Source organism: Strix uralensis, chromosome 4 (genome assembly GCF_047716275.1).
Source record: "Strix uralensis isolate ZFMK-TIS-50842 chromosome 4, bStrUra1, whole genome shotgun sequence".
NCBI classification, from domain to species: domain Eukaryota; kingdom Metazoa; phylum Chordata; class Aves; order Strigiformes; family Strigidae; genus Strix; species Strix uralensis.
The window spans coordinates 36,332,136-36,357,788 of record NC_133975.1 but is presented as its reverse complement, the minus strand read 5'-3'; the positions used below and the strand labels follow the sequence as shown (position 1 = coordinate 36,357,788).

The window sequence follows — 25,653 nt, the reverse complement described above, 5'->3', positions numbered from 1 at the left end:
CAACCAAAACTTTGGGAAAAAACCCCACAAACTCAACTGAGAAATTTCATTTCTTGTGTTTATTATATTTACAAATGCAGTGGTTTCAAGTGAGCCAATATGTTTTAACTTTGTATTAAAAAAAAAAAGTCTGTTGAAGAACCTGGTCCTACTGAGTTCCAGTCATTGTCCAAGACAATGGGAAGCCAGGAAGCCTGATTAATACAGTGGTTGAGATATTGGCAACCTATTCCATGGAAAAGCTAACTCCTTTGATTTAGAGCATGCTGCTGAAACACCCAAACCAGCTTCATAGTTCAGGTCCTCAGGTTCCACATAACACATTTTGCTTATTTCAAGTTGTCACATCAGTTGTGATGGTGCAGCACTACGGTCAATGGTAAAACCAACTGGTTTGGAAAGGATAGATATGTTTATCCTTGTGCCACAGTTAATCTGCAAACCAGACAGTTCACCCATGGAGTATAAAGAGTTGACTGTGACTGAAAATTTACACCTGACATGAGTGGGGCTGGCCAGGATTTCACCAGTCTGCTTTTGAGAGGCCTATTCCCACTGCCAGCAAAAACACCAGCACTATCTATTGACTTCAATGATTCAGGAGCAAATATTAGTATGTTGTCACAGATCATGAACATAACTTCCTATAGAGTACTTCATTTGGTCAGTACATCTATCACAGCAACTTGATAGAAAAATACAAATCCCTATAAGCACAAAAGAAGTTTCCCCTCATCTGATTATGCAAGTGTAGCTAATACAGAGTAGTATTTATAGGCCCCTTAATGTAATGACAGTAGAGAACGAAACCAAACCATTTTTAAAGCATCTGCATTTTCTTAGGAAAATGGAATGCTTTAACACCACTTTTCCATAGCTGTTGTCCTCATACTACGTATTTTTACATAAAACATACACGTACAAAACTGACACTTATAACTTAAGCATAGAAATCTAAACATGCATGTATATTTCACATATCCATATATATCCATACATAGAAAAACATGTATGCAAATTTTACATATGGAATACTAATGCACATAAGCAGACATACGATTAAAATATCTTGCTTAATTTGAGTTCAGCACTAACTAAAGTACGATTTGTTCACAAAGATTTCAATAAATTTGGGACCTTCTCTGCTTACTAAATGACACATAAGAGTAAAGAAAAATCTCACAGAAGCAGCATACCTGTGTTCATTTTGATACTGGAGGATTTGCTATAAAAGTCTTCAGATTTCCTGCAGAAAATAAAATGATCTATTAATTTGCACAAGACAAGAATGTGTGGTACAAAATGGCAGCAGGATTTCTCGGAGGGGTGGAGAATCACTGTGATACAAATGACAGTCCTATTTTAACACAGCTTTAATTAAATTGGTACTGCTTGTCCTTCCAAAGTTAAAGATGAGCTGACTCTTCCATTATAAGCTACTCTATTTTCAAGTGTTTAGTACCTCTGTTGTAAACATTTGCTCTGGAATAAAAAACTAATGACTGACTTTTGGTCTTGAAACTATAAACTAAAAATTATTCCCATACAGTAATAGGGAAATATTTTTAAAGGCTGCTTATAAGCTTCATTCACTCCTTTGTGTAAAAGGTACAAAGAGTAGGTCTCTCTGAGTATTTTTTTAAGCAGCCAAAGTTACCAGGTCTTTTTCAACAGTTTATAAGCAGGAGATGTGGCTGTTTTCATCCAGTGATTTAATGTGCCTCTACAGACAACACAGACACTCTTAATGTTGGTCACTGTACGGCTATGCACAGAATCAGAGCATGTGTCTTGGCATCCACAGGAATCCACTTCAAAACTCCCAACAGAGTCTATAGGTCAGGAATCAAGTGCACCACTGTACACCAATGTGCTTTTTAAAGGTAATAATTTGCATCAAAACAACGTAAAATGCAAGCAAAGGTTTAATCTCTTTATTTAGACATCCCAATTCTATACAGCACTTGCAAACAATTGAACAGTAAAACCCCACAAAACCAACCTACAACTGTAGAAAAAAGCACAACATCCTACATTAACAGGCGACTTTAACCTACTGATAGTATGTCACAGGACAAATTAGACCATGTTTTCCATCTACTGCCAGTTTATGCCATGGCTTTATCTTAGGATCAGGAGCTTTAATACCTCTTCTATTCAGGCTCCTTTAGAGATAAAAAGATAAATGCAGAAAAGGTTTCCAATGGTGTTCCGCATACTGGCCAAGTTCAGCTGTATCGTTACATATATGCTGTCCACTATAATTTATTAAGTGGGCAGACACACTGGAGGCCAAAATACTGAGGGCTAAAAAAAAGTCATTCTCCCTCTGCACTGTTCCCACATCAAGTTCAGGGTCACACAAAGGGAAAACCAGAATTTTTAATGTAATGCAGCTTCAAAAAATAAATTAAAAATATAGACTGTTCTACTATGATGGAGCAAGTTGGAAAGTATGCATGAGGGACCCTTTTTATAATGAGAGACTCAAGATACTAATTAATACAAGTAAACAAAATATCAAACTAGAATTCCAGCTAAACTCAACAGGAACCCTGAACTGTACCTCTGAGGTAATGTGTATATTGCTGTACTCTCTTGTATTCATAATGAGGCCAGATTCTCTACTGCTTGAAAAACTTACTGTTTTTCAGAAACTATCTGAACTCCACTGGTCTTAGTCAGTTTTGTGACAGAAAATATGCATGTTAAACTTCTTGAGAACTATGGAAATAAATGTGGCAGTGAAGAAGGTTTTATTACATACTTTTTAAGCTGCAGCTATCAGCAAACTACCTCTGAGAATTTCTAAAAGGCCTTTTAAAAATTAAGGCAAATTCTATTTTATTAATTTTTTGTTAAATTGTCTTTGAATTTTGGATTTCTGTAACAGAAATCTGTAACAGGCTACAGAATACTCTTAAAGCCTCAAAGTCCTACAGTGTTTTCAGGCTGCTAGAGGAGACACCCATTTTCAGCCTTCTTTTAGCTTGGAGCTGAATCACTGATGGTATGGCACGCAAGCTACGAAATACAATGTGGTATTTATTTTCAGACCCAACAAGTACAGAACTCTTGGAACACTGCAGAGCCAAAATGATTTCCAGCAGGTGGCTTTGACATATTTACATAAAGCGTGCTTAACTCTTACTTAAGTTTTAACAGACAACACTCAGTTTTAGCGCTACAGCTTTGTCCTAAGAGTTTTTCTATCTGAACAGCTTAGGCTGCATTGCTGACACTCAGCAACGGATTGCATACAAATCACTAACATTTCCACATTAATCTCATTTTGCTGAAGAACAAATTAGTCTTGCATACCTGAAAAGTATGCATGTAAATAAGGCAACACAAATCCCACTCATGTAAACAGTAAGCCTTGCATTTAATACTAAAATTATTCAGAATTCTCTGCTTGTAAGGAACTAAGTACTTACAAGATTCAAATACTTAATGATGATGGCAATAGGATCCAAACGAATGCAATGAACTTAACAGCCATATGCCTGAAAGCATTTTACTCGGCATTGTTTCAAGCAGTCTTTAAGATCCTTACTTCAAGAAAGTGGGAGGGGGGTGAAGTGGGGGAGGGGAAGGGAGAGCAAAGGATGTTGTTTGCTTTGGACTTTTGTTCCTACTTCATTGCCTCCTGAAAATTGTTCTTTGTTAATGAGTTTGTAAGTAGTTCTAATATAGACCCCTGACAGAGGCAAGATGAATGTTGCACTGGAAACATCAGACACTCTTTACTGCCAAAAAGGATGCCCATGATCAGCTAAGACACTCAGCTCTTAGACAGCTAACACTGCAATGAAGGAATGCTGTTAATTACTGCGCAGACAATACCAGAACGCATGAGTCTGCAAAATCAGAGACTACTGTTCAGCTACCTAGTTCATGAAGGTTTCCTAAGCTCACATCTGATCTTAGATGCCAAGGTAAAAGAACAGTAAGTTTAACCACAGTAGCATGCTTAACTTTTGCAGAGGGAGAGCCAAGATTAATCTTCATGGCATTCTTCTACAGTTGGCTTCATCTAGCACAGGTAACACAGTAGGAAATGAATGACTGCATCAATGGACAAAAAATGAGTCTCTCAGGTTGAATACAGCTGCAGTTCCCATTGCTACAGTTCCACTATGTAATATATATTGCTGTGTTATTTCTTGATAACTCCCTATATTTCTTGGTAACACTACAAAGATTACCTCAGCTCAGCAATACTTTGCATTGAGAGAGGCTACTGAAGAGACTTGTGGGAATCTCATTAACACCTGCTCTATTTTCACCAAGAGACCCTGATAGCTAGTTGTGATCACTTTTTCTGTTCCTGATAAATCCTGAAGTGTGGGGTGCTGCAGGGAGCCATTCTGTCACCCCTTCTGTTCCACATTTATGTGGAGCTATAAAAAGGGCTAGTGAGAAGTCAAGGAAGGTTTCCCCGCCCTCAGTTTATTCATGAATACAAGACACATTTCCTCACTGTTAGAGGTTTCATTCCATTATTGATCAGATGTTAGAGCACCTTCAGCCATAAGGTAGGAGCTCTAACATCCAACCAAACATCAAGTAAATAAATGTAAGCAAGTCTTTGTGAATCAAAGCCTAAATGAGTAGTAACACTCTATTACCTGCTTGCACCTCATTCACAGAATTAAGTTAATCATAGTTAATAACCATAATCCATAACTATCTCAGGATAGAGACCATCAGAAGTTAGAATATCCTTTCCATGTAAAATTCTGGAAAGAACTGTGAGGTAAAAGAAATTTTTTTTTTTTTGGAAGCACATATACAAACTCCAAAAATTACTATTACAGCTTTATTAATAATTGAATACATTTGCAAATTCCTAAATGCCACATTGGAGTATCAGATCAAAGGCATTCAAGCTCATGGATAACTTTTGGGGTCTTTCTGCCTCCTGCTCTGTAGCCATGGAGTCTAGACCCCTTTGAAATCCCAAGCTTGCTAGCTGCACAGCTAATTAGGGGGCAAACTCCAGGATGCTAGTTTCCTGCTTGCTTACACAGGTTTTGAAAGGCTCTTGAGGAACAAGGTGGTAAGTTACCTTGTCTGGTATGTATTGAGTCAGAGCATAAAGACTCTATTGCTGTTGCTATTTTTGACCTATTCTACTTAATATATTGAAGAGTATGAAAGAGGGTCAAAAAGAAAACATCTATTATTGCACCACCCCCCCCCCCCTTCCCACTAACAGCAGCCTCTACAGTTACATTACAGGCATTCTTGGCACTGAGTACTGAAGCGTAAATTGTGAGTTTGATTAACTGGAACCAACTAAATGTTTTCCCCCAAAGTATTCAAGACAACTTTTATAAGATGACAGATCAACCAGTGTTAATGGACTAATTACTTTTTTTTACAGATTCTAAGTTACCTTGTATTTACTCCTTGCCATTTCACAGAAGATATTATAAAAAGCAGGTTTAAAATCTAATTTTCTGATTATAGTATGTACTCTTTATAGTTATCATCCTTTGTAATGAATTCTACCCCAAGGACCTTCAGTGAGAGGAGCAATTGGCTTACAATACAGGGTGCAGATGGATCAAGAGCAGGATAGATGTGTGTGTGATCTGGCTGGAAAATGATAGATTTTCATTGTCTTAGACTGCAGTGCCCAGATATTTGGAGAGGACAGGAGCTTTCCAGATTTGTGTGAGAAGGAGTGTCAGACTTGCATTAATGTTGCTTGCCAGTTTCACAGTCTGAGCTAGAGACAGTAATCTACTTGAGAAAATATCTGCGAAACTAAGGAGCCAAATCAGTCAGTGATTTTACTCCAAGGATTGTTTGTTCAGTCAGTTTAAACATGGCAGGTGATCTACAAACACATTTATTACCAGGCAGGATTCTCTATCCTAATTTGCATGGGGTAGTAAATTCTTTTAACCCAAATCATTAAGACTGTGCAGAGTATTCCTGCTCATCTCTGCAACAGGTCAATACACTTTATCTGCCAACTCATACATTCAGCGAAGGAGGGAAAAAATAAGTATGAAGCATAAGTTCTGGAAAACAGTGAACCTGACTTTTATTTCTCTGATTTTAAAACAGTTTCAGAAGTTTAGCTGTAACAGTACAGCTATGGCAATGAGAATGCAATGAGAGCCTGACAGATCGAAAAATGTGGCAACATTTTTCTGTGGCAAGAGCAACTCAGACAAAGAAACAACTGTCCCATAGCTTCCTTGAGAACAGAAGTCTGTCCTGCTGAGCCCCTAAGCAGAAGGAAGGCGTATATGTGAATGTATTGTTTGTATGAAAAAACCTTTGGTGGTGCTTATAATAAAAAATTGAGAAGGCACTGAAGAAGGTTCCACCGTGTTTCAATTTCATTAACATGCAACAACAAGACAACAAAATGGCAGGGAGCTTGTACAAAGATCCAACCCAGCAAGGCATATGCCCCACAGACCTATTTCTATGCTTAATGTTAAACATAAATACTGTTTGCCCCAGATCACATTGCCTCACCCTATAAGGAGCTGAATACTCCAGTTTTAATTAAAGTGTTTTCAGATAGACAATCAAGGAATAAAACACAGGCAGGCAACTGCCATCATAGTTTCTGTAATTTTAACTTTAAAACTTTGCATACAGGACTGTGAAGACATCCTGATGTTAAGTGCACTGTCATCACACACATGTACTGATCAGGTCATTAAACAATTGGGATGTCTCAATAATGTGTACATGGCTATAAACTTCCAGTGGAATGCAATAGCTAGATTGCATTGTAGTCAGCAGCACTAAGTGCATGGTCAGGGAAATGTGTACACACAAAAGCTCTGTTTACTGGATCATCTGGGGAGACACAGTACACTAGGAGACATGCCTGTGCTGCAAAGAGCATGAGTTGGTTTAACTGACTCGGCAAGGATGAGTAGATCTGAGTTTGCAGGGATTCTTTCAGAAGTAAGAAGGGGATAGGCAGTTACCTTGCTACACCTGTCAAGAAATTTTGGTTATGAGTGATATTCTAGTAGAAAACAGGTGATTTCTAAGCAGTGTGGAAAGGCAGCAGAACAGACATGGAAGCTGGATTTATGATTTTTGCTGTGTTTGCCAAGTTGTAATTAGGAATAAAATCTTAAAGATATTCCAACTGCCTACAGTATTACTAACAAACTAACTTAGGTGGATATCTAATTTAAGACATATAAGCCTATTTCCCCTAGCAAATACAATAGTAACGTTGTTATTTAAAGCAGTGGTAAGGTCCTGTCTTGAAAAATCACAAGCAGTTCTAGTTCCCATAAGCAAGAGTTCAAAGAGCATCAGATACAGGAGAATCCATTGCAGAAGCCTATGGCCGATCATTCTGTATCAAGACATCAAGGGACTGGACATAACTCAAGGAAGTTATGGAACAATGTTGACACAAGAATTACTATTAACCATTTCATTTATCTTAACTATAATTTGAAAATCATAAGGTAGTTGCTATTCCTGATAGTCATTAAGGTTGGGAGCACTTTCACCGGGAGTGCTGTGGTCAAAAAGAGCCTGAACTTGACAAGTATATGTGAAAAAGGTGGCTGTCTGAAGGCAGGGGAATACATCTGATGACACAGGAACTTCTTTCCAGACCCTGAACTCTTTTCCTAATGACATTTTTCTGACAATGATATAGATGCAAGATTAAGAGAAACGGGTATTACCTCCTCCTTTCCCTATGTTTCTTCATGAAACTGAGGAAAATAAATATCTGATCAGAGAGAAAAGCAAATACTACATGTTTGTAAACTGAAGGTTTCTTACAGCAATCTTTGTTATTGCATACAGTATCAGTAGAAAAAAGTTCAAACACTCTTATTTAAATCGGTATCATCTTAAAAGTAAGTCTCTCTAGAGAAAAAAACCTGAAGCTTAAAATTTCTCCTGTTGTAACATTTTTACTAGATAGGTATTCTTCTGACTGGCTATGTACTGAAAAATAAGCTTAAGTCAAACTTCTGCACTTAGTCCCAAATAGGTATTTGCTGTCATCTCAAAATACCTCTCAGACACTTCAATATCAGAACATTTTCTTAGAATGTAACTGCAAGTATAAGAGGGTACCAAGAAAGCTGTTCAAACTGACAACATTCTGTACATTTTATTGGCTATTTTTACAGCTGCAAAAGGAAGGAGGAGGACAAACTGTTGTTTTTATATTCTGCATGTCCTTAAAAGCTCTCCCACTAGATGAAATTTTATTAATAATTCCAGTCGTGCCTGTGGTGTTTGTGATTTTTTCATTATTTTTATTGCTTAAATATAAAGAAAAAGAAGTCCCATTAATTGATGACTGCAGTTCACATTTCCTACCCTTTTCTCCAGGCATCTACTACTGTTTTTAATACTATAAAATTGTAAATTTCTAGCCTTTAGTGGTGGTTATTTCTGTTCCATGCTTTTGGCTTCCTCCTTTGCTGTTGTTTTACAGGAACTGTGTTTGTTTAAGTTAACTCATTCTGTAGTCTGGAAATGATTTAAGATTATGTATGAGAGCATGTCACTGAAGTAGATATGCAGTAGATTAGTGTCCACAGACATAATTACAAAAAACTCCACCTTCAAGACAGAGTGCCTAAAACACATTATGCATCTTTTCAGTCCTTACGCAAGTTCCCCTGTCAGGTAAACTTAGATGTTAGAGGCGCACAAATGAGTCCCTGTCAGGTAGCCAGAGCCCATACAGGAGACGGATGCCTGTGGCATTCATTTACCAATTACTTCACTTTAGGATTGGTAGCAAGGCAGTTCTGCTCAGTCACAGATGCTCAGGAAGAGATTTCAGCATCTGGAACGCAAGAAGATAGTGGTGTTCATTGTGCCCCTTAGCTTAGCACCCTGGTATACACAACCTGCCCATTTTTCTCCCTGGTGGAACAGGGAACTACGTAGCAGTAGCAATACACCATTTTTTTGGAAATGTAGAAACTAGTGACAGAAAAGAAGCCCCATTAGGAGGTGCCAGTCATTTCACCATGACAAAGTATCTGTCTTTTAGTAAATACAATATTTAGCATTGGTACCCAGAATTCACCTTTCTGTCAATCTTTTAGACATTCTTTGAAATTTTACTTCACAATTTTATTTCCCAGAAGATACAACTATTTCTCTTTCTCAAGACATGAACTACAAGTATCATTAGAACTACGTAGTACCTGTTTAAAATACATCATTTGAGGGTTAAATTTGGGTTCATTAGCCTTCAGTAACTACCAAAGACATTGGGAATGTAAGCAAGTTTTAGTTTCATCACTCATTTCCAGGACTTTGCAAATTCCTGATCACTGGAATATTTCAAGTATTATCAAATTTTCCATGTTTATACAGTATGAAAAACAAAGCACTCCTGCTCCTTTCTACTAGGTATGTAATATGTACCAATTCGAGACTAAACATGCATAAATCTCCACCTAAATACAATTCCTTCTAGTATTTTTTTTCGAGGTAATACCACTCCCAATAGAATCAGTGGAAACAGGGTTCATTCATGAAAGAAAAATCCTTTTCTGTTTCCTTCTATTGATTTTGTCTTAAATTTAAAAATATGCTTCCCTGAACTACAGTTAGGTAGTGTTACATCTAGCTAACAGAGTCAGACCAATGTGTGGGGTGATGTAAGACTCCTTAATATATTCTTAGTAAGTGTGCTGAAGCAGCAGGATTTGGTTTTGAACTTTTTGTAACATGCTCATAAAGACAAAAAGAATACCTGTAACTTAAAAGATTAACTAAGAAGACATTCACTGGAATATTTAAGCCTTATTATTTTTCTAAGATAAAAGTTTGATGGGATCATACAGAGAAACTTTCAGTACCCTACTAAATACTTAAAACTTTCATCCAATTTTGGCTAAGTTTGACAGAGATCTCAGTAACATTGAAGACTTACAAGTTCCATGAGGAATTCCCATGGAGATTACAGATCGTGTCAATGCCAAATGGGCAATATACCCTAGTGTTATTAGATATAAGTGAATTCATACAGGAAGGAAAAGTTAGGAGCTGTGTGTGGATAAATGAACATACCTCATGATCCCAGCCACCAAAATTCCCCCCACCAAAATTTAATTTGCCTTGTTAGACACCAGGCAATCAGCAAAACCAAAAGATTTCTGCTGTCTAAAAAGGTGCAGACTTGAATCCAAGCTTTCCCCATTATGAAAGCATTCATGTCAAGCTCTGCATGGATTCTCGGATGACCAATACAGTTTGAACTCACAGAAGAGCCTTGGTATAATTCAATTTCAAAGGGCGTGTCAACATTAGCAAGTAGGAGTGACTTTCTACAACAAAAGAGTAGGTGTTGAATCCTGACATCTACAGAGGAGCTTGACTTCAGACCAGCTCTACCCTGGCTCTGCAGCCCAGGTGCCTCACAGCAGAGGAAGTATGTCAGGCACCTTCCTTGCGTCCCTCTTCCAGTTTAGCTTTGTTGGTGAGTATGCAGATCTACTCTGTGAACCCACAATGACATGAACCAAAAAGTAATAAAATGGGGAACGATCAGAAGATTTTAGTGCAGATTAAGGAGCAGAGTTGTGAAGTAAAAGCTAGAGCAGATTTATTCACTGTTGAGTTGAACAGACATAAGGTTTCTTCAGTTCTCCATTCAAGGAACTACTTGTAACCTTTCAATCTTCTTACTAACATATATCAGACGTTAGTGACAGAAAGATCAAGTAACAGTTAAGTGGCACTGTACTTAAATACAAACCAATAAGACTCATCTGCCTTTTGGAAGTGTGCTTTCAGCCTCCATATCTAAAGGACTCAGCATTTAGAAGCTTCAAAGCAAGTCACATGCTATAAACTTCTATCTTCCCTCCCTGCTATAAAGCCTGCCTTATACCATGCTGTTTATCTCATTAACTCTTAGCATTGCTTTGCATAACTGTAGTCCCATTAGAGACTTAACAGTTTACAGGAAAGAAGATATTTAGCCATAGCAGTATCATATGCTCTGAAAACAAAGGAAAACTTATGTACAACACATGAAAACCAGAATAATCACCTTTGCAAGCTTGCAGTGGCATGTTTTGCTGATGCTATATTTTGCCCTTTCCCACAATCATCAATTTTCATTTCAAATAGCTTCACATCCCTTCTCCATATAATACACATCAAAATAATGCAACTTCTTCTGCTTACAACACTATACTGTCAGCTGGTTTCATACTTAATGAAGTCCAACATGGCTCAATGCTATATATAACAAAAAACCCCAATAATTCTTCCTAATACAAACAGCCAAAGAAAGAACAACTAATCATTATAATTGGGAGCACAGTTAAACTCAGTTAAGAACTGTTAATAGTAGCTACCTGTACCTTCTAACTGAATTTCAAAAGTTCTAGAGATTTGGTTAATTTTTAAAGATTGGATGCTTATCTTTCTCTCTCCCTCTCAATTCTTAATTGCCCACCAGCAAATTTCTGCTACTGAGCTCATCCTTTACTGATCCTAGAGCAAGTCAGAAATAGTATAACATTAAAACTCACAAAGGTTAAGCAGAGTGGCATAGGAACAATTAGGGGAGAAGGCATACAAAAAGGCTCAGTCTTCACAGAAATGTGGGAAGAAAACAAGTAATTTTTAAATTGGGAAAAACATGACAGTATTTGCAGAAACAGCTGGAAAGAGAACAAGTAAGCACATGAGAAACCTGAATGATACTGCTTGATATCTGAGTGGCTGACAAATGACTCAAAGGCAAACATGAATCTACAAAGCAACCTGGAACACACTTAAGAACATGAAGAAAAAAATAGAATAGTTCTTTTCCACATGACTTTCACGCAGTTGCACTTTGAAATGATATTGTCAGTGCATTTTACTAAAATATATGGCAGACATTTCTATTACTGATAGTTATCTGACAATTTTAATTCCAAAGGTAGACTGTTCTAGCATTCTTGGTTCTAATCATGAAGCAGGAGTCACTGACAAAACCTGGAAAACTTGAGGACCTTGAAAAAAAAATATCAGGCTTTGAAAGGGAAATGGTATCTGCCTGTACAGCAGCAGAGAGACTATCAGGTGCTTGACCAATGGTTATCAAATCCTTTTGCTGAAAACCACTCATGGGAAAAGGTCCCATCTTCTCAGATCTGTCCAATGATCCACTAAGCAAAAAGATCAGAAAAACAAAGGATATTTATGCTGCCATGTGCTGCAAGTTAAGATCTGTTTGTGGAAGGGGTTTCATGAAGTGCGTGTGCTATAAAACTTACAGGCATTCTCACGGCTTTACATGCCAATCAAATCTACTCCTATACTTAAAAGAATCAGCATTGGGTTTACTTATTTTTATAAATTCTAAACATTTCCCTGTCATTTTAACTTTTCAGTGACATTTCAAGGACAGAACTGAACTATTTTTTTCATTCAGTCTTACATGCTCTGAAGCTTCTTTAGGCCAGGTGCCATATGGTATAGCAGATTATCCCCTGTAATAGGGCATTAACATGTGGTTTCTACACCTGGCTCTGCCATTGATTTTCAACAGATCATTTCACCTTTGTGAGTTCAGCTTTCTCTGACCCTCCCTCTGTCACTTTTGGAGAGGGACTATCTCTGCTCAGCTGTTTCCACAGACATAGCAGGATGGGATCCCAGTCTCTGCTAAGATATAGCCCTTCCTCAACGGCTGAAGGCTGCTTTGTACTAATACCAATAAACATTGATTCCTTCTATTTCAGTTGTTGCCTTCATCTGTGGCTTTTTCATTTTAGATTTTAAAGTCTTGGGAAAGGAGACTATTTTAGATCTGTCTGTGTATGCCTTATAGAGTAATGGGATGCTGGTCCTTGATTAGAGTTCCTTAGGTACTGGGATAGCATATATAATAAGGCACAGAAAAATATAACATAGCCAACAATGTTAAGAGATGTCAAAAGATCAGCCAAACCAACAGAGATTGTTTAACCAGAGAACAAAAGTTCCAGATATTTGCAATGATGGTCAAGAAAATAAAGAAAACCAGTATATTATAGAAAGACTGTTTAAAAAATGATCAAATACAAAGGAAATTTCTGAAGTTTCATTAACTGTACCTGCTTACCCTTTTGATCACTGGATAAATAGCAGCTGCTAAGAGCTACCAGCTGCCAAGAAAAGACATTAACGAATTGATAATAAAATCACTGCAGAATTCTACAACCACAAAACTGTGCCAACATTATTGAAATAAAACTTTGTTATAAACAATTTTTTAAAACTAGTATTTCCCAAGATCATTACTATTACAGTTCTTTAGATAAGAATTCATCTAACCATCCATTATAGTTTCTACTACAGAAATTGTTATCCAAATAACCATACAACTGTTATTTATTAGAATTTATAAAGATTGTATTTTGTGCCTGCAAGTAGCATTCATTTCTGTAAGAGCCAAATTTACAATTACCAGGTTTAACTTTAGTAATCAGAGGACTGATTTCTCCTCTCGGTTTTCTCCAGGAATTACAGATAATATATTCTTACTGATGGAGTAAAATACTAAATCATCTGGTTAAATATGTTAATCAGTAATCATGCTATTTCATTACCCCTTGCTCAGTTCATGCTTTTATATGCACCTATCTGAACATATTACTCCAGTATCTGATTTTCCAGTGTGGGGATAAAGCATTACCCTGTGACTCTCACTCTTGTTATTCTTCCTGCTCTTAAAAGGGAAAGAAATCACTCAATGCATTGGTTCAGCATTCCAGACAGTGAAGGTCGGAGACAAGATCATCCTTTATCAACACAAGATTGCCTCTTCTCAGTTCTGACTGTATAGTAACAATAGGTTGAATAATAGGTAATTCTGTGAGCCATATCATATATTCATAATAATCTCAAGAACATTCAAATGGAATTCTCATTCAGCTCAAAGATGACATAATTGCACATTCTCTAAAATTAAAAGATCTGTCTCTAAGTGCCTGTAAGTGCACTGAAAGTGCCTGTACATGTACACACATACCCACATGCCTGTATATTTCACCTGCAATCTACACATATGTATAACTTTTAATAAACTATAATTAAAAAATCTTAATGGTGTAACATAAAACTTTTGATTGTTTTAAAAAATCCTCACAATCAATTTGCCTGTGTACAGAAAGAATGATGTTCTTCCTGTAAGGAGCTATGCCGTGTTTGACCATTAGCCAGCATGCAGCCTTGAACCTTATTTGTAACTGTTAATTTCCTTCAAGATTTGCCTTAAACACTGATTGTTTAAGAGCTATGCATGTCAAACAAATTAACTTTGGGTCAGAAAGCCACTGTACCCTCACCGAAGTGATAGATAGACTGAAGATGAAGATTTTAATAACATTGGGTAACTGAAGATACTTTGGGTCCAACTGGTCAGAATACTTTGAATACTAATAGTGCTAATCAAACTCCCCCTTCGTTGCAACTGTGGGCATGCATGCTTAGCGCTTTCACAGATCAGAGGTTTGTGCCAGGCATGCAGCCAACATGGAACAAAGTCAGGAATCACCTGAGGGGTAGCTGGGCGCCTGTACAGCGCTGTCAAGCTTGGCTACACAGTGCTATACAAGCTGCCTGCCAGCCAGCCAAAGGTGGGAGACTTCCGTGCTCTTCCACCATAACGCACAACACCCACTACCACAGGAATGAAGTGGCAGGGGAACAAACCAGGGGGAGTGTTCAGTCTACTTCATTCCCTACTACTAATGCAAACTGCATCAGCAAATGAAAGAAGGATCCTAAAGAGTCTACTACTGACTCCATTCCTTACCCAAACCTACTCCCGCATCCCATGAGGAGATCCAGCTTGTGCTCCGGCTGAGGCCACAGATTTGCAGAAACAAATGGATATAAAACTATGGAAATAACTGCATCCACACAGAGGGAACAAACTGAAGTAGCAAAGGTAGCTTTAACTGGCATTTCCTACATGCAGCCTTCACAATGCCAATGAAATTTTTTCTCATGTCACCTTCTAGATTTTCTTTCCTTCTGAAAAGAAGGGGAACTCTTGGAGTCTCATTATTTGGCACCACAGGGACACCCGAATTCTAGAGTCACTAGATAAACCTCCACCTTTCCAGCTAAGGAAGTTAGGCAGCTGCAGTAAGCTTTCAGCTCTCAGCCCCAGATTCCTTCCTAGCCACTCTTACCTTTTTGTCCAACTCACTTAAATCCCAGTTTTCCTGCCACTACACTCCAAACCAAACTCCCCCTTCCCCTGCCAGAGGCAATTTGTCACAGTCTACTGCTCTTATTCCCTCAGTCTTCAAGTCAAGCAGCTTTTTCCCCTGCAAAGATTGGTCTATAGTGGGTCTGAAAGAACAGCAAACACCATCACCTTATTTTCAGCTTGCTCTAGCATTCATTGCAGTAGCAACTACATGAATAGTCCCACTCATTCCCTATACTACCCCTGGCACTTAGAAGCATTCAAGTACTCAATTCTAATCTTCCATTTGCGTGTGCTGGGAATGGATTTTCAAATAGTCTGCTTTTGCCAAGTCTCTACTGAGCAACTGCAAACAGATATTTCAGTGGTGCACAATTTTTGTAATGGGAGGTAAAAGTCACATTCCTAACAAAGCTGTGTTAAAGTTTATGTCCATATTCTACCCACCGAGTCCAAACCTTGCTAAACTATAGGTGACCAGAATTTTTAATGTGAACAAAATGATCGCATTGTGGAATCATGAACTCTGGCTTTTGACAAGAAACTTGAAACAGGTTCTTAAACCAGGAAATGATGAATGACTTCATTAGTAATAGATATTATCAGTCCACTTCAGCTAGTTTACAGAGGTTAATAATGCAGTTCTAAACAAAATGCTTGAATATTTTTAAGTTTTAAAACAAGGTTTGTTTCATCAGTATCATGATATGTTGGCTGTTTTGCTTTCTATACCACCTAGTGAAATTTTGCCAAGGGTACATCCCCAGGAGTGCTGATGCCAACAGGAATCCTTAATTGACTGAGTGGGTTTAGTACTGGTCCCAAATGAAATGTTACTTCAAGGTTATCAGATTAGTTTAAATGTACCTGCAGCAGCCTCAGTTCTAATGCCACCACAAGTGCTATTCAGGGCTCATTGTTCTGCATTGTAAGCATCACTCAGCTAATTCATGGAGTGCTAGCACATGAGATGGTATCTGTTTCATGAAAATGTGTAGATCAGTTACATGCCTTGCTGCAATACCAGCTATTCAACCTCATCAAGTGCAGTGCGCATAACAAAAGGATAAATAACATATGGAGCATGACAGAATATTTTCCTTCATGAGTTACTCCTCAGTTTACTTAATATAATTATTAAAATTATGTCCTCATCTTAATCTGGTGCAATATTTTAATTCTGGTTTTACAGCATTAGGCTTTTTTAATTTATTTTTTAAAATTGATAACAGTAAGTGCCATTCCCTTAGCAGATGTTCTAAGTTCCCACACACTTAATTATAGTTTTGTAACTAGACACCTACCATACAGTGCACTGCAGTGCATCATTTTAAAAGCCACTGTTACTTGCTCATTAAATTCCTCTACTACACAGAGCACAACTGATTTCAACTGTATGCCAACCCACACTTACCTGACAAGGAGACAGGCTTCAACTTCAACACATGTATTTCCCATGAATGTGTACAAGCTAACACAGTGGCACACAGATTTTAATTAATACACTGGTTAAGTGGCATAGCAAGTTACAGTAATTTTTCCTTTGAAGAACTATTTCAAATAGCTTGAAAAATGGAAATTTAACTGCAAACAAATCTTACTATTAAACTAGAGAGACTGAGAAAGATGGGTTAGATTGTTACCTTTCTGTTGCTTTCACCCCCAACTGTATGAAAATCAGTGATTTTAAAGAGGATTCAGACCTTCCTTATACTGATCAGTGATAGGGACAGTGTTTGCTTCAATACTGTCATGGCAGCCTGTCACCTCCTCCTTTCAGCTTAGCCATATGAAAAACCATGCGATTTTTGTCAGGAAGAAGTGTTGGGGTGCTCTGGCAGTTCTTGGTTTGCACAGCAGCTTTCTGTGGTGCTTCTCAGCACTCATAAATTACAAAGGCTCTCAATCTGAAGCAGCAGCCCAGCGATCCTCACAATGGGGTACAGCATCTTTACAGTTACCATTTTCAGATTTTTCTGTACGCAGAAATGTAGACAGAGAAGTGCCAAGATCTGCAGAGGTAATTGGTAAATTTTCAATCTTGCAAATGGTTGTCCTATGTAGGAGATTAGTAAATTTTTAAACATCTTTTAAAAGTCATGGGGCTATAGGCATGAAAATATGGTAACTGTGGAACTCATCAATAAGTTCTACTTCTGCTTTTTTATGATTTTTATATTTAATAGTCTGGCTTATATCAACATCGTGAAACAACAAAGTTCTAAGTAATCATTTAATTCCAACAATACATTTCTGAACTTTATTTGCATTTAAAAATGTGTAGATATTCACATGAAACAGTAAGACAGAACGATATGGTAGATGGACAGAGAAGTAAGCATATCCTTTCTTAAAGAACCAAACCAATCACTCAACATTTAAAGGATCAACAGTAAATCAGATCTAAGGAATTTAGAGTGACTTAAGCTATTGATATTTCACCTGAACTTTCTGAAGATAAAGGGAAGAGGGTTTAAAACCATACTGTACTTATTTTAAAAATACATCTTTTTCCTCTGGTAGAGAAATTGTGCTAACTAGTCTTGAAGTTTCCTGGGGTCATGAAATGGCTATCTGTGAAAAGCTGTCAAATTAATAAAGTTAATGAACTGAAAACACAATTGCTTTTTCATTCCTTACAGCAGTTGCTGGTGCTGCTTACTAAACACAGCACACAAGAATCCAGAAGCTTAAAAAAAGGATTTTTTTAAATGTAAAAAGCTATTTTAATATCTCCACAAAGCTGTCACCTTACAATTAGTCCTAGGTGGTAAAAATACTTCATTTGAAGATCAGTAGCATTTGAGATAGTAAGATGTTCTTTCCCACATTTAAATAAAATAGAATCAGAGCACTTCCAAACAAAAACCAAGCTCAATTCTGAAAGTCCATGCACAAGCAAAGCATAGTATGTAGGAATCAATTTGCTTTAGAAAGGAAATTTTTGACCAAGAGAGATTAATGTTTTGATTTCTTTTTCAAATAATTAAAAATGATCTGATCTTCTCTAACAGTTTTAGAGAATAAGTGATCTGTATTATCACTGATGCATGTCTAGTTGCTTCTTCCTATTCTATACTCCTGCTGAAATTCTCTACTTCCCTTCTTTTGGTGCTATAATCCTTTTCGTACTCAGTTTTCACTAATGCCTTTAACCCCACTCTGCCTCACTTTCCTGACATCTTCTCCTCATTTCTGAAGATGATCTCTGATAATTTTTCTCATCTCCACTTGCTCTAAGTACCATCAATAGCATGAATTCAGCAGTTCCTAAAGTCCTTTCATCTCAAAGGTATGGCTGTGAACATTTCTCTACTTCCTGGTATTTTGTCTATAATTTCATCCCATTCTGCCCTACTTCTTGGAAGCCTCCCTCTCTTACTCAAAATCCCCTTCTCAAGCATCACTTCTGTTGCTAAAGAATGGATGCTTCTTGTTTGTAAGATTATTGCTAATGAACACTATATGTGTATCTCTCTTGTAAGCTTGATGACACTAAAATTATCATCCAAACCCAATGTTTTGGAGAAAAATGCTGCTTTATGGAAAAATTATTGTAAAAACCAGTAGCAATTCTGGAAAATGGTTTTGCGCATAAGTTGCAAAATTGTTGAGAGGTCCTCTTTTGACTTTTAGTTTGCAAAATGGCGTTTCATTTTTAGACTAGTCTAAGTTTTTCTTTAGAAATAAGTTAGTTTACAGTAAATTGTATCAGAAAAGCAACACAAACTAAGTGTTTGAAAAAATTATCTTAATCTGGTCTTTCCATTTGCAGAAATTTGATGGTGACATTTAGGTTTTGATTTGCTTGGGAAGTAAGGAAGACTTCCTGAAATTTCAAAACAAATCCTGTAAAGCAAGGTAATAATTTCCCATGCAACTCCACTCAGCTCTGTAGCTTTGCCCTATGATTCACCTTAATTTAAGTACTGATACAGCAACAGTACCTTGCCTTGAAGCATTTCTTAACGTAGCATTAGTTACCTTGAAGGAACCACGAGGTAAACACCAGATGTGATAAGCTTTGCATTTTTCTCCTACTCACTTCTGCTCTATACATTTTATTTGCAGTAATGTCTACCTCCTTGAAACCAGCTGCCTCAGATTGTTTTTTATGTTCATACTTCATTTTTAAAGACCTTCTACACTTCTTCCACCTATGGTATATCATTTTGAATTTGGTATTTTTTGATATAGCAGTAATCTAACTCATTAGTTGCTTGGGGAAGGGAAGTCTGCTTTCTATGCATTTTCTAACTCATTTGTAAGTGTCTGTCACACTTTTTCAGTGTAATTATTTTATTTTTTCTTACTCAAGAGCCATGTGTGCTCACTACTGTACAGAATAATGCAAAACTCGTTGTCTCAACAGAACTACTACAATGAAAGACAGTACAACAGGTAAATCATTCTTGCTAGAAGTTTTTATATTGCATGATAAGCTAACGCTAATACCAAAAAACAGTGACTACCTTGGAAATAAACATCGTCGTTCTGAACTAAAGAAAAAAAAAAGGGGGGAATACATGCATTCTTAGTTTGCTTTGACAATTGCCAAATTTGATCCATTAGTCATACTGTAAAAGCTAACAACACTGCTGCATAAAATTCTTACTGCAGTGTGAAGCCTCGGTATTTTAAAACATTTATTCCATCTTCTTGAAGACATCAGAATACGCATCAGATAAAGGGAATAATGCTTCCATCTTTTGCAATTGTTCAAAAACTTATTATGGTGGTAAAGAAGTATACCGTATAACCAAATAATATATTGCCAAACTTTTGCATTATACACAAACATTTTGTGTACTAAATTGGACAACAGATCAATAAAAATATGGAAAGTGGGTAGAAACTGAGCAGAGAATAGTAATTTGTTCCAGATTTACATAAACTATAAGTACACATTTGAAAATTAAACCATCAGCAGCTATTCAAAATGACAGTCCAGATGCAAAACCTGCTATAAGAGGCTCCTAAACTACTGGTAATTGGAGGTTCAGTGGAAATACTGGTTAAAGGATCTCTTCAACCCTGTCTTACACCTACCTGAAACATTTGTTCCTAGACAAAGTCGCAGACACAGTATGTGATTAGATGGAATTGATCCAAAGCACCAAAATTCTTGTTTTGCATACATTGATGCTTGTTTGGAGTTAAGTCCTACACCTTCCTTTCATTGAAAAGGATGGAAAAGTTTGCATTTCCATTTCACTCTTCAGCATTCTAGGATGGAAGCAAGCGGTTGCACTGCAATGATAACAGATGATAAATTTGTTTTTATGCTTTTATTGGGGGTGGGGGAATGAGTGACTGTGGAAGTCATACTAAGTTCTCAAGTCTTTCTCAATGGTCTCCACCTTTGTCTTTTCATTTTAAACTTCTCTTCATCCTACGTAAAATACAGCTGCAGGACAATTCCCCTTAATAGACTGAAGAATTGATTCACATAGCTTCAGCAAAAGGATCATGCATATTGAATACACATATTGCCCTTGAAAAGATGCGGCAGAGAATCAGAAACTTAGGGTTCTCTCCTTTGTAATAAGTAAATGAAGGCAACAACAACCAAGACTACCTCGAACCTATGATAATGGGAAGCAAGCATTCTCAAGAATGACTGCTTCATAAAATGCTCTCTAGTGATCAGGTCAGTGAACTTACTGAGCTTTCAGAAAGTGAACCAGTCAATCAATTAAAAAAGAAAGGCACAAGATCAAGTTTTACATAAGTTGTTTTAGTGAAAATAGTCTTTATGTAAACAAATCCTTCCTCTTCCTAATGCTAGCATTTATTTAGCACCAGTTCAAGATGTTTGGATTTATTACTCATTATCCCAGTAAGAAAGCCTGCAATTCTCAAAAGTCACCATCAAGAACACACCATTACTAGACATGGTAGTAGATGTGGTTACACCCTTCGTGGATATCTAAGGAAAGCTATAAAGCTGGATCTGTGCTCTAGTTCAGGACTGTTCCATACTGTCTTCAGCTGAGTGGCATCAGGATATACAAAAAGTAGAGTGGAAGATAAGGCCTTACGAATATATCAGCAGTGAATTATTAACTAAGGCTCTGCCATCCAAAAACTACTGAAGTTTTATGAAGTGCATGAACTCTGAAACAACAAATGCTTCTGAATATTAAGTGAACCAGAACTGTTCACTTAATGATTATCTGTTCCCTTGTGCCCTTGGCACTCCTATTTTATATTGAATATCCTATTGTCTCACATGGCCTCAGCACTGGTTGGCAAATACAATTCATCCTTCCGCTCCATCCTGCATCTTTAGAGACTGGATGATTTGCTTCAGTTCAGTAGATTTTAAAAGTACTGATACCAAATGAAGCTATGACCTAGTTAATGAACAAGAAAGACACAAATATGTACCTCAGCCATACCCTCCATCACAAATAAGTGACTATAGAAGGTCACTACTATGTTCCCCATATCTAGTGAACATCAGGCAAACCTATTCTAAATACCTGCACTTGGACAAAAACTGCTCATGCATGCATAAAGTCTCTTAATTTCCACAAACATAGAACTAAATGCTGCATGTTAGCTTTCTCCAAGGAGAAACCTTGCACTCAGTGTAACTGTGCAGCACCAAGTCCTCTGCTTTTCTGCTATAAAAGGAAACTGTGCTTAAACTTGATGGCCTCAAAAGTTTTGCACAAGAGTTGTGTATCAGCCTCATTTAAATGCTACCCAATCAATGCTTAAATGAACTGAGAGTAAAAAGTGAGTCATAAGAGTTAATAAATGCCTATTTGGATAATATTAGCAGTAAGAAAAAGTTCTACACCAAACTAAAATGAACCACTTTAACACTCCTATAAATTTTTGTTTCTCCTCTAGTAACAGCTCTTTATCTTCTAGTCTTAGAAACAGTGAAGAATGCAAATACTTCCTGCTATTTCCTCAGCTGTTACAAACCAGTGCAGTTCAACTGAGGTCAATGATGCCCCTTTACTCTAGTTTAGGATCCAAACCCTTAATCATCACACATTTATTTAAAAAATGTTTCAGACAAAAAAGCCCTCTGTAAATAGACATTACATGATACAGAATTTCTTTCACCACTTATGACACCAAACATAATACAGGCTTTCTTGTTTTTTAATTTAAGCCTGAAGAGACTACGGAAATACAAACTACTCCTACGCATTAATAAGTCACCTACAAGTACCCACTGAACTACATGGCCACACTTAATGTTCTTGGGTAAATCACAATTTGTAGTGGTCTGCCAACATTAATGAAGAATAATATATATTGTTGTATTACCATGCAGCAAATGAAAGGTGACAGAACTATTACGATACAGAACTTCTACCTTTCTGCCTACAGAAAACCGATACAGGACATATGTGTGATATTTTGAATGCTGCCATATGAGGACTTGCTTGCAGAAGCACCACAAAGCAGATGCAAGCTGTTTAGTGGCTCTAAAATAATTTTTGGGTTTTATCATTTCAGATAATTCTCAGTTTTGGTTTATGGTAAGTACAGTTATAGCAAGGGACTAGCATTTGTCTTAAATTCTCATACACAGAGCATGCTCAGTGGTTTAATACAAGTTCTATATTCACTTTTATGCAGAAGTCTTGAAAGTATCACCTTATTATGACATTCAAGTGACCTGTGTTAAAAATGCTACAACTATCATCCACTATCAGAAAGCAATTGTTACCTTTTTTCTCTATGCATCAATTAAGTTTTTTGTATAGTTTACAAGAGCAAAATATGTTGTACATATCAATGATTATCAAATGGGAATTTCTTACACTGGTTTAATCTTTTACTGTTAAAGAAGTACTGTTTCCTTACCACCAAGTATATCTAATGGCTTCCCAGTTTCACAACATGAATGCAGCCTGATTCAGAGGCAAAGTATTTTTGTTTGTGCTATCTCAAAGCAACAAAACCTGTCACTCCTTTTTCTCCACTAAATATAGAATTCCATAATTAAAGATTTATATTCTAAAAGAGCAAACGATGCAGTTTTTAACTGAATGCAGTGAGCACAGTTGTAGAAGTAGGTACTTGAAACAAATGAGCAAGGCTCCTGCATTGCTGTGCTCCAACTTCTGTGCTCTGAAAAGCTAACCACAGAAGCTTATTTTAAGAACTTTACCTGTACTTCTAATATACAAATTCACTCTTTTTAAGACCTACCCATTATCAGCATATCTATAAATCTGAACTAGGTCTTGAGGACTTCACTGTTAAAACCATTATTTTACCGAAGTAACCAAGATTGATCTTGTTGCCTGTTACATTAATATCAACGCACACAGAAGTAGAAAGCACTTTTTTTTCCCAAGCCTTGTCCCAAGACATGGGAGGATGAAGAGCCACCCCCCCACTGATCTCAATCTCTTATCTGTGGCAATTTTTGTACTATATATGAGCTGATAAGCTATTTAAGGAAGTTGCTATGTCAAAACACCTCACATCTACCAAGCTAGAGGACTCTAAGAAACTTCAGATGTAGAGAGTCACAGAAAAGCAGTCCTACCTTTGCCAAAATGAGTTTTAAAATTTTCTTACAAAAAGTTACACAGCACAGGACTTTTGAGTTTGTAATTCATCCCCACGGTGGCGAGAAGGTTATCAAACCACTTGCTTCTTCCTCCAAGAAGGCTAGGCTAGGTGAATGTAAGCCTAAATTATAGCGAACTGCCACACTCCAGTGTCTCTCAGCTAACTATGTTTAGCAACTATTCCATTTCACAAAGTTTTGCATTTATGACTCATACACAAAGAGGATGGGCATTAACACTGATAAGTCACGCTGTTTTCAGCCACTACTGTTTGGCTGCTGTAGAACATTTTGCAAGCTGCTGTCCCACAGAGAGCAGATTTCCTTGAAGTACCACAGCAGGAAACAAATTTGGGTGTAGCTGGACAGGCACTCATTGTTTTGAGCTTCCACTGGATGCAGAGTTATCAAGTCGTTCAGAGGTCAGAGCTGTCACAGCATCCTGCTAGCCGAGCAGTGCTACTCTATTGCGTGTTTGATTCATCTTCGGAGCTCTTGTAGTTGTTTCCAGACAGACAGACATGGGAAGTGTTTAATAACAGAGAAAACAGGCAGTGGTTTTTTAAGTCCTTTTCTCTGCATTGCTTTTGATGACACTTTTTAAAAGGCATTTGAAATGAGCCTGGAAAATTCTTCCCAGGGAAAAAGAGTGGTAATTTTGAAACATGAACTAACTCGCAGTAGCCACGAGGGACGATGTGGAGCACATGTTAATGAACTTTTCACTCTATTAATTTAGACTGCTAAGGCTTCCTTCAACCAAATCATCTACAAAGGATCTCAGAGTAAATTAACCATATAGTTTTAGGTACTGGACTGCACCTCAGGGTATCTGGACTGATTTCTCAACATGAGAACAAAGAATCAATATAAGCTCTGACAAAGTGTCATTTTGTTAAGTATAGGAAAAAAACATATTCTGGCAAGAAAAAATGCTTGCCAGAAATTCTGTATTGAACTTTCTGGAATTTCACGTACATTTGGTGCAAAAAGACAGGTTACAAGTCTTATGTTTGGCTCTTTATTAGAAAAAAAACATTAATTGAAACTAAGTGCAGCTGGTTTTTTTATGGGTTATTAGGCACCTTGGCAATAGTACCAAACAAATTCAAGTTCATGGAGGTCACCAGACCTGGGAAGTTGCTGTCACAGTGGAGGGACCCTTCAAATGCTGGAGGAATAGGCTGATAGGAAACTCATGAAATTCAAGAAACACAAAGTCCTGCACCAGGGATGGAGTAACTCCATGCAGCACATACAGCCTGGGGAGCTGCTCTGCAAAATAGGATCTGTGAACCATGGTGGACATTAAGGTGAACGTAAGCTGGTTGCATGCCTTTAGAGCAATGAGGGCTACGTGCGTATGAGCTACACTAGCAAGAGCATCACAAGCAGGTTAAGGGAAGTGGTCATTTCCCTCGTATCATGGTGAGTCCTGGTGAGGCTACACCTGCAATACTCCGTTGAATTTTATCCACCCCAGTACTAGATGGATACGGAAAAACTGGAGTGAGTCCAGCAGAGCCTAGACTCAGAGGCTCAGGGCACAAAGCACACAACACATGCAGAAAGGCTGAGGGAACTCTGGATGTTCAGCCTGGAAAAGAGAAAGCCCAGGAGATCTGACTGCTGTCTTCAATCACTTAAAGAGCAGCTAGATAGACACAAATTTCTTCTTGGAAAGGCCAGTGAAAGGACAAGGTGCAACAGACATGTTGCAACACAGGGGATTATGAATCTTGTACTTGAAAAAGCAAGCTTCACAAGAGTAGACCAGCAGCGGGTACTTGAAAAAGCGAGCTTCACAAGAGTAGACAAGCAGTGGAACAGGCCCAGCCATGCAGTCTCCATCCTTAGGGACAAAGCTGAGCCACACAAAGTCTTGTGCAACATGATTAACTTCAAGATTAGCCATGCTTTATGC

At 37.5% G+C, this 25,653-nt stretch overlaps 1 protein-coding gene across 9 annotated transcripts in view; it reads right to left on the bottom strand.

Annotated features, from left to right (window-relative positions):
- The window catches only part of SORBS2 (sorbin and SH3 domain containing 2), a 175,557-nt gene that overhangs the window by 90,918 nt on the left and 58,986 nt on the right, over nucleotides 1–25,653 (bottom strand). For 3 of the 9 annotated variants that reach the window (XM_074866355.1, XM_074866362.1, XM_074866363.1), the window contains exon 3: nucleotides 1,197–1,246. The exons of 2 other annotated variants lie outside the window; for them this stretch is intronic. In XM_074866355.1, the coding sequence (XP_074722456.1) occupies nucleotides 1,197–1,206 (10 nt within the window). In that variant the 5' untranslated portion in view covers nucleotides 1,207–1,246. Of the gene's footprint in view, nucleotides 1–1,196; nucleotides 1,247–16,824; nucleotides 17,194–23,705; nucleotides 23,807–25,653 lie in introns of those variants that run through there. 4 more of the 9 variants (XM_074866354.1, XM_074866356.1, XM_074866358.1 and 1 more) reach the window with 4 other exon arrangements.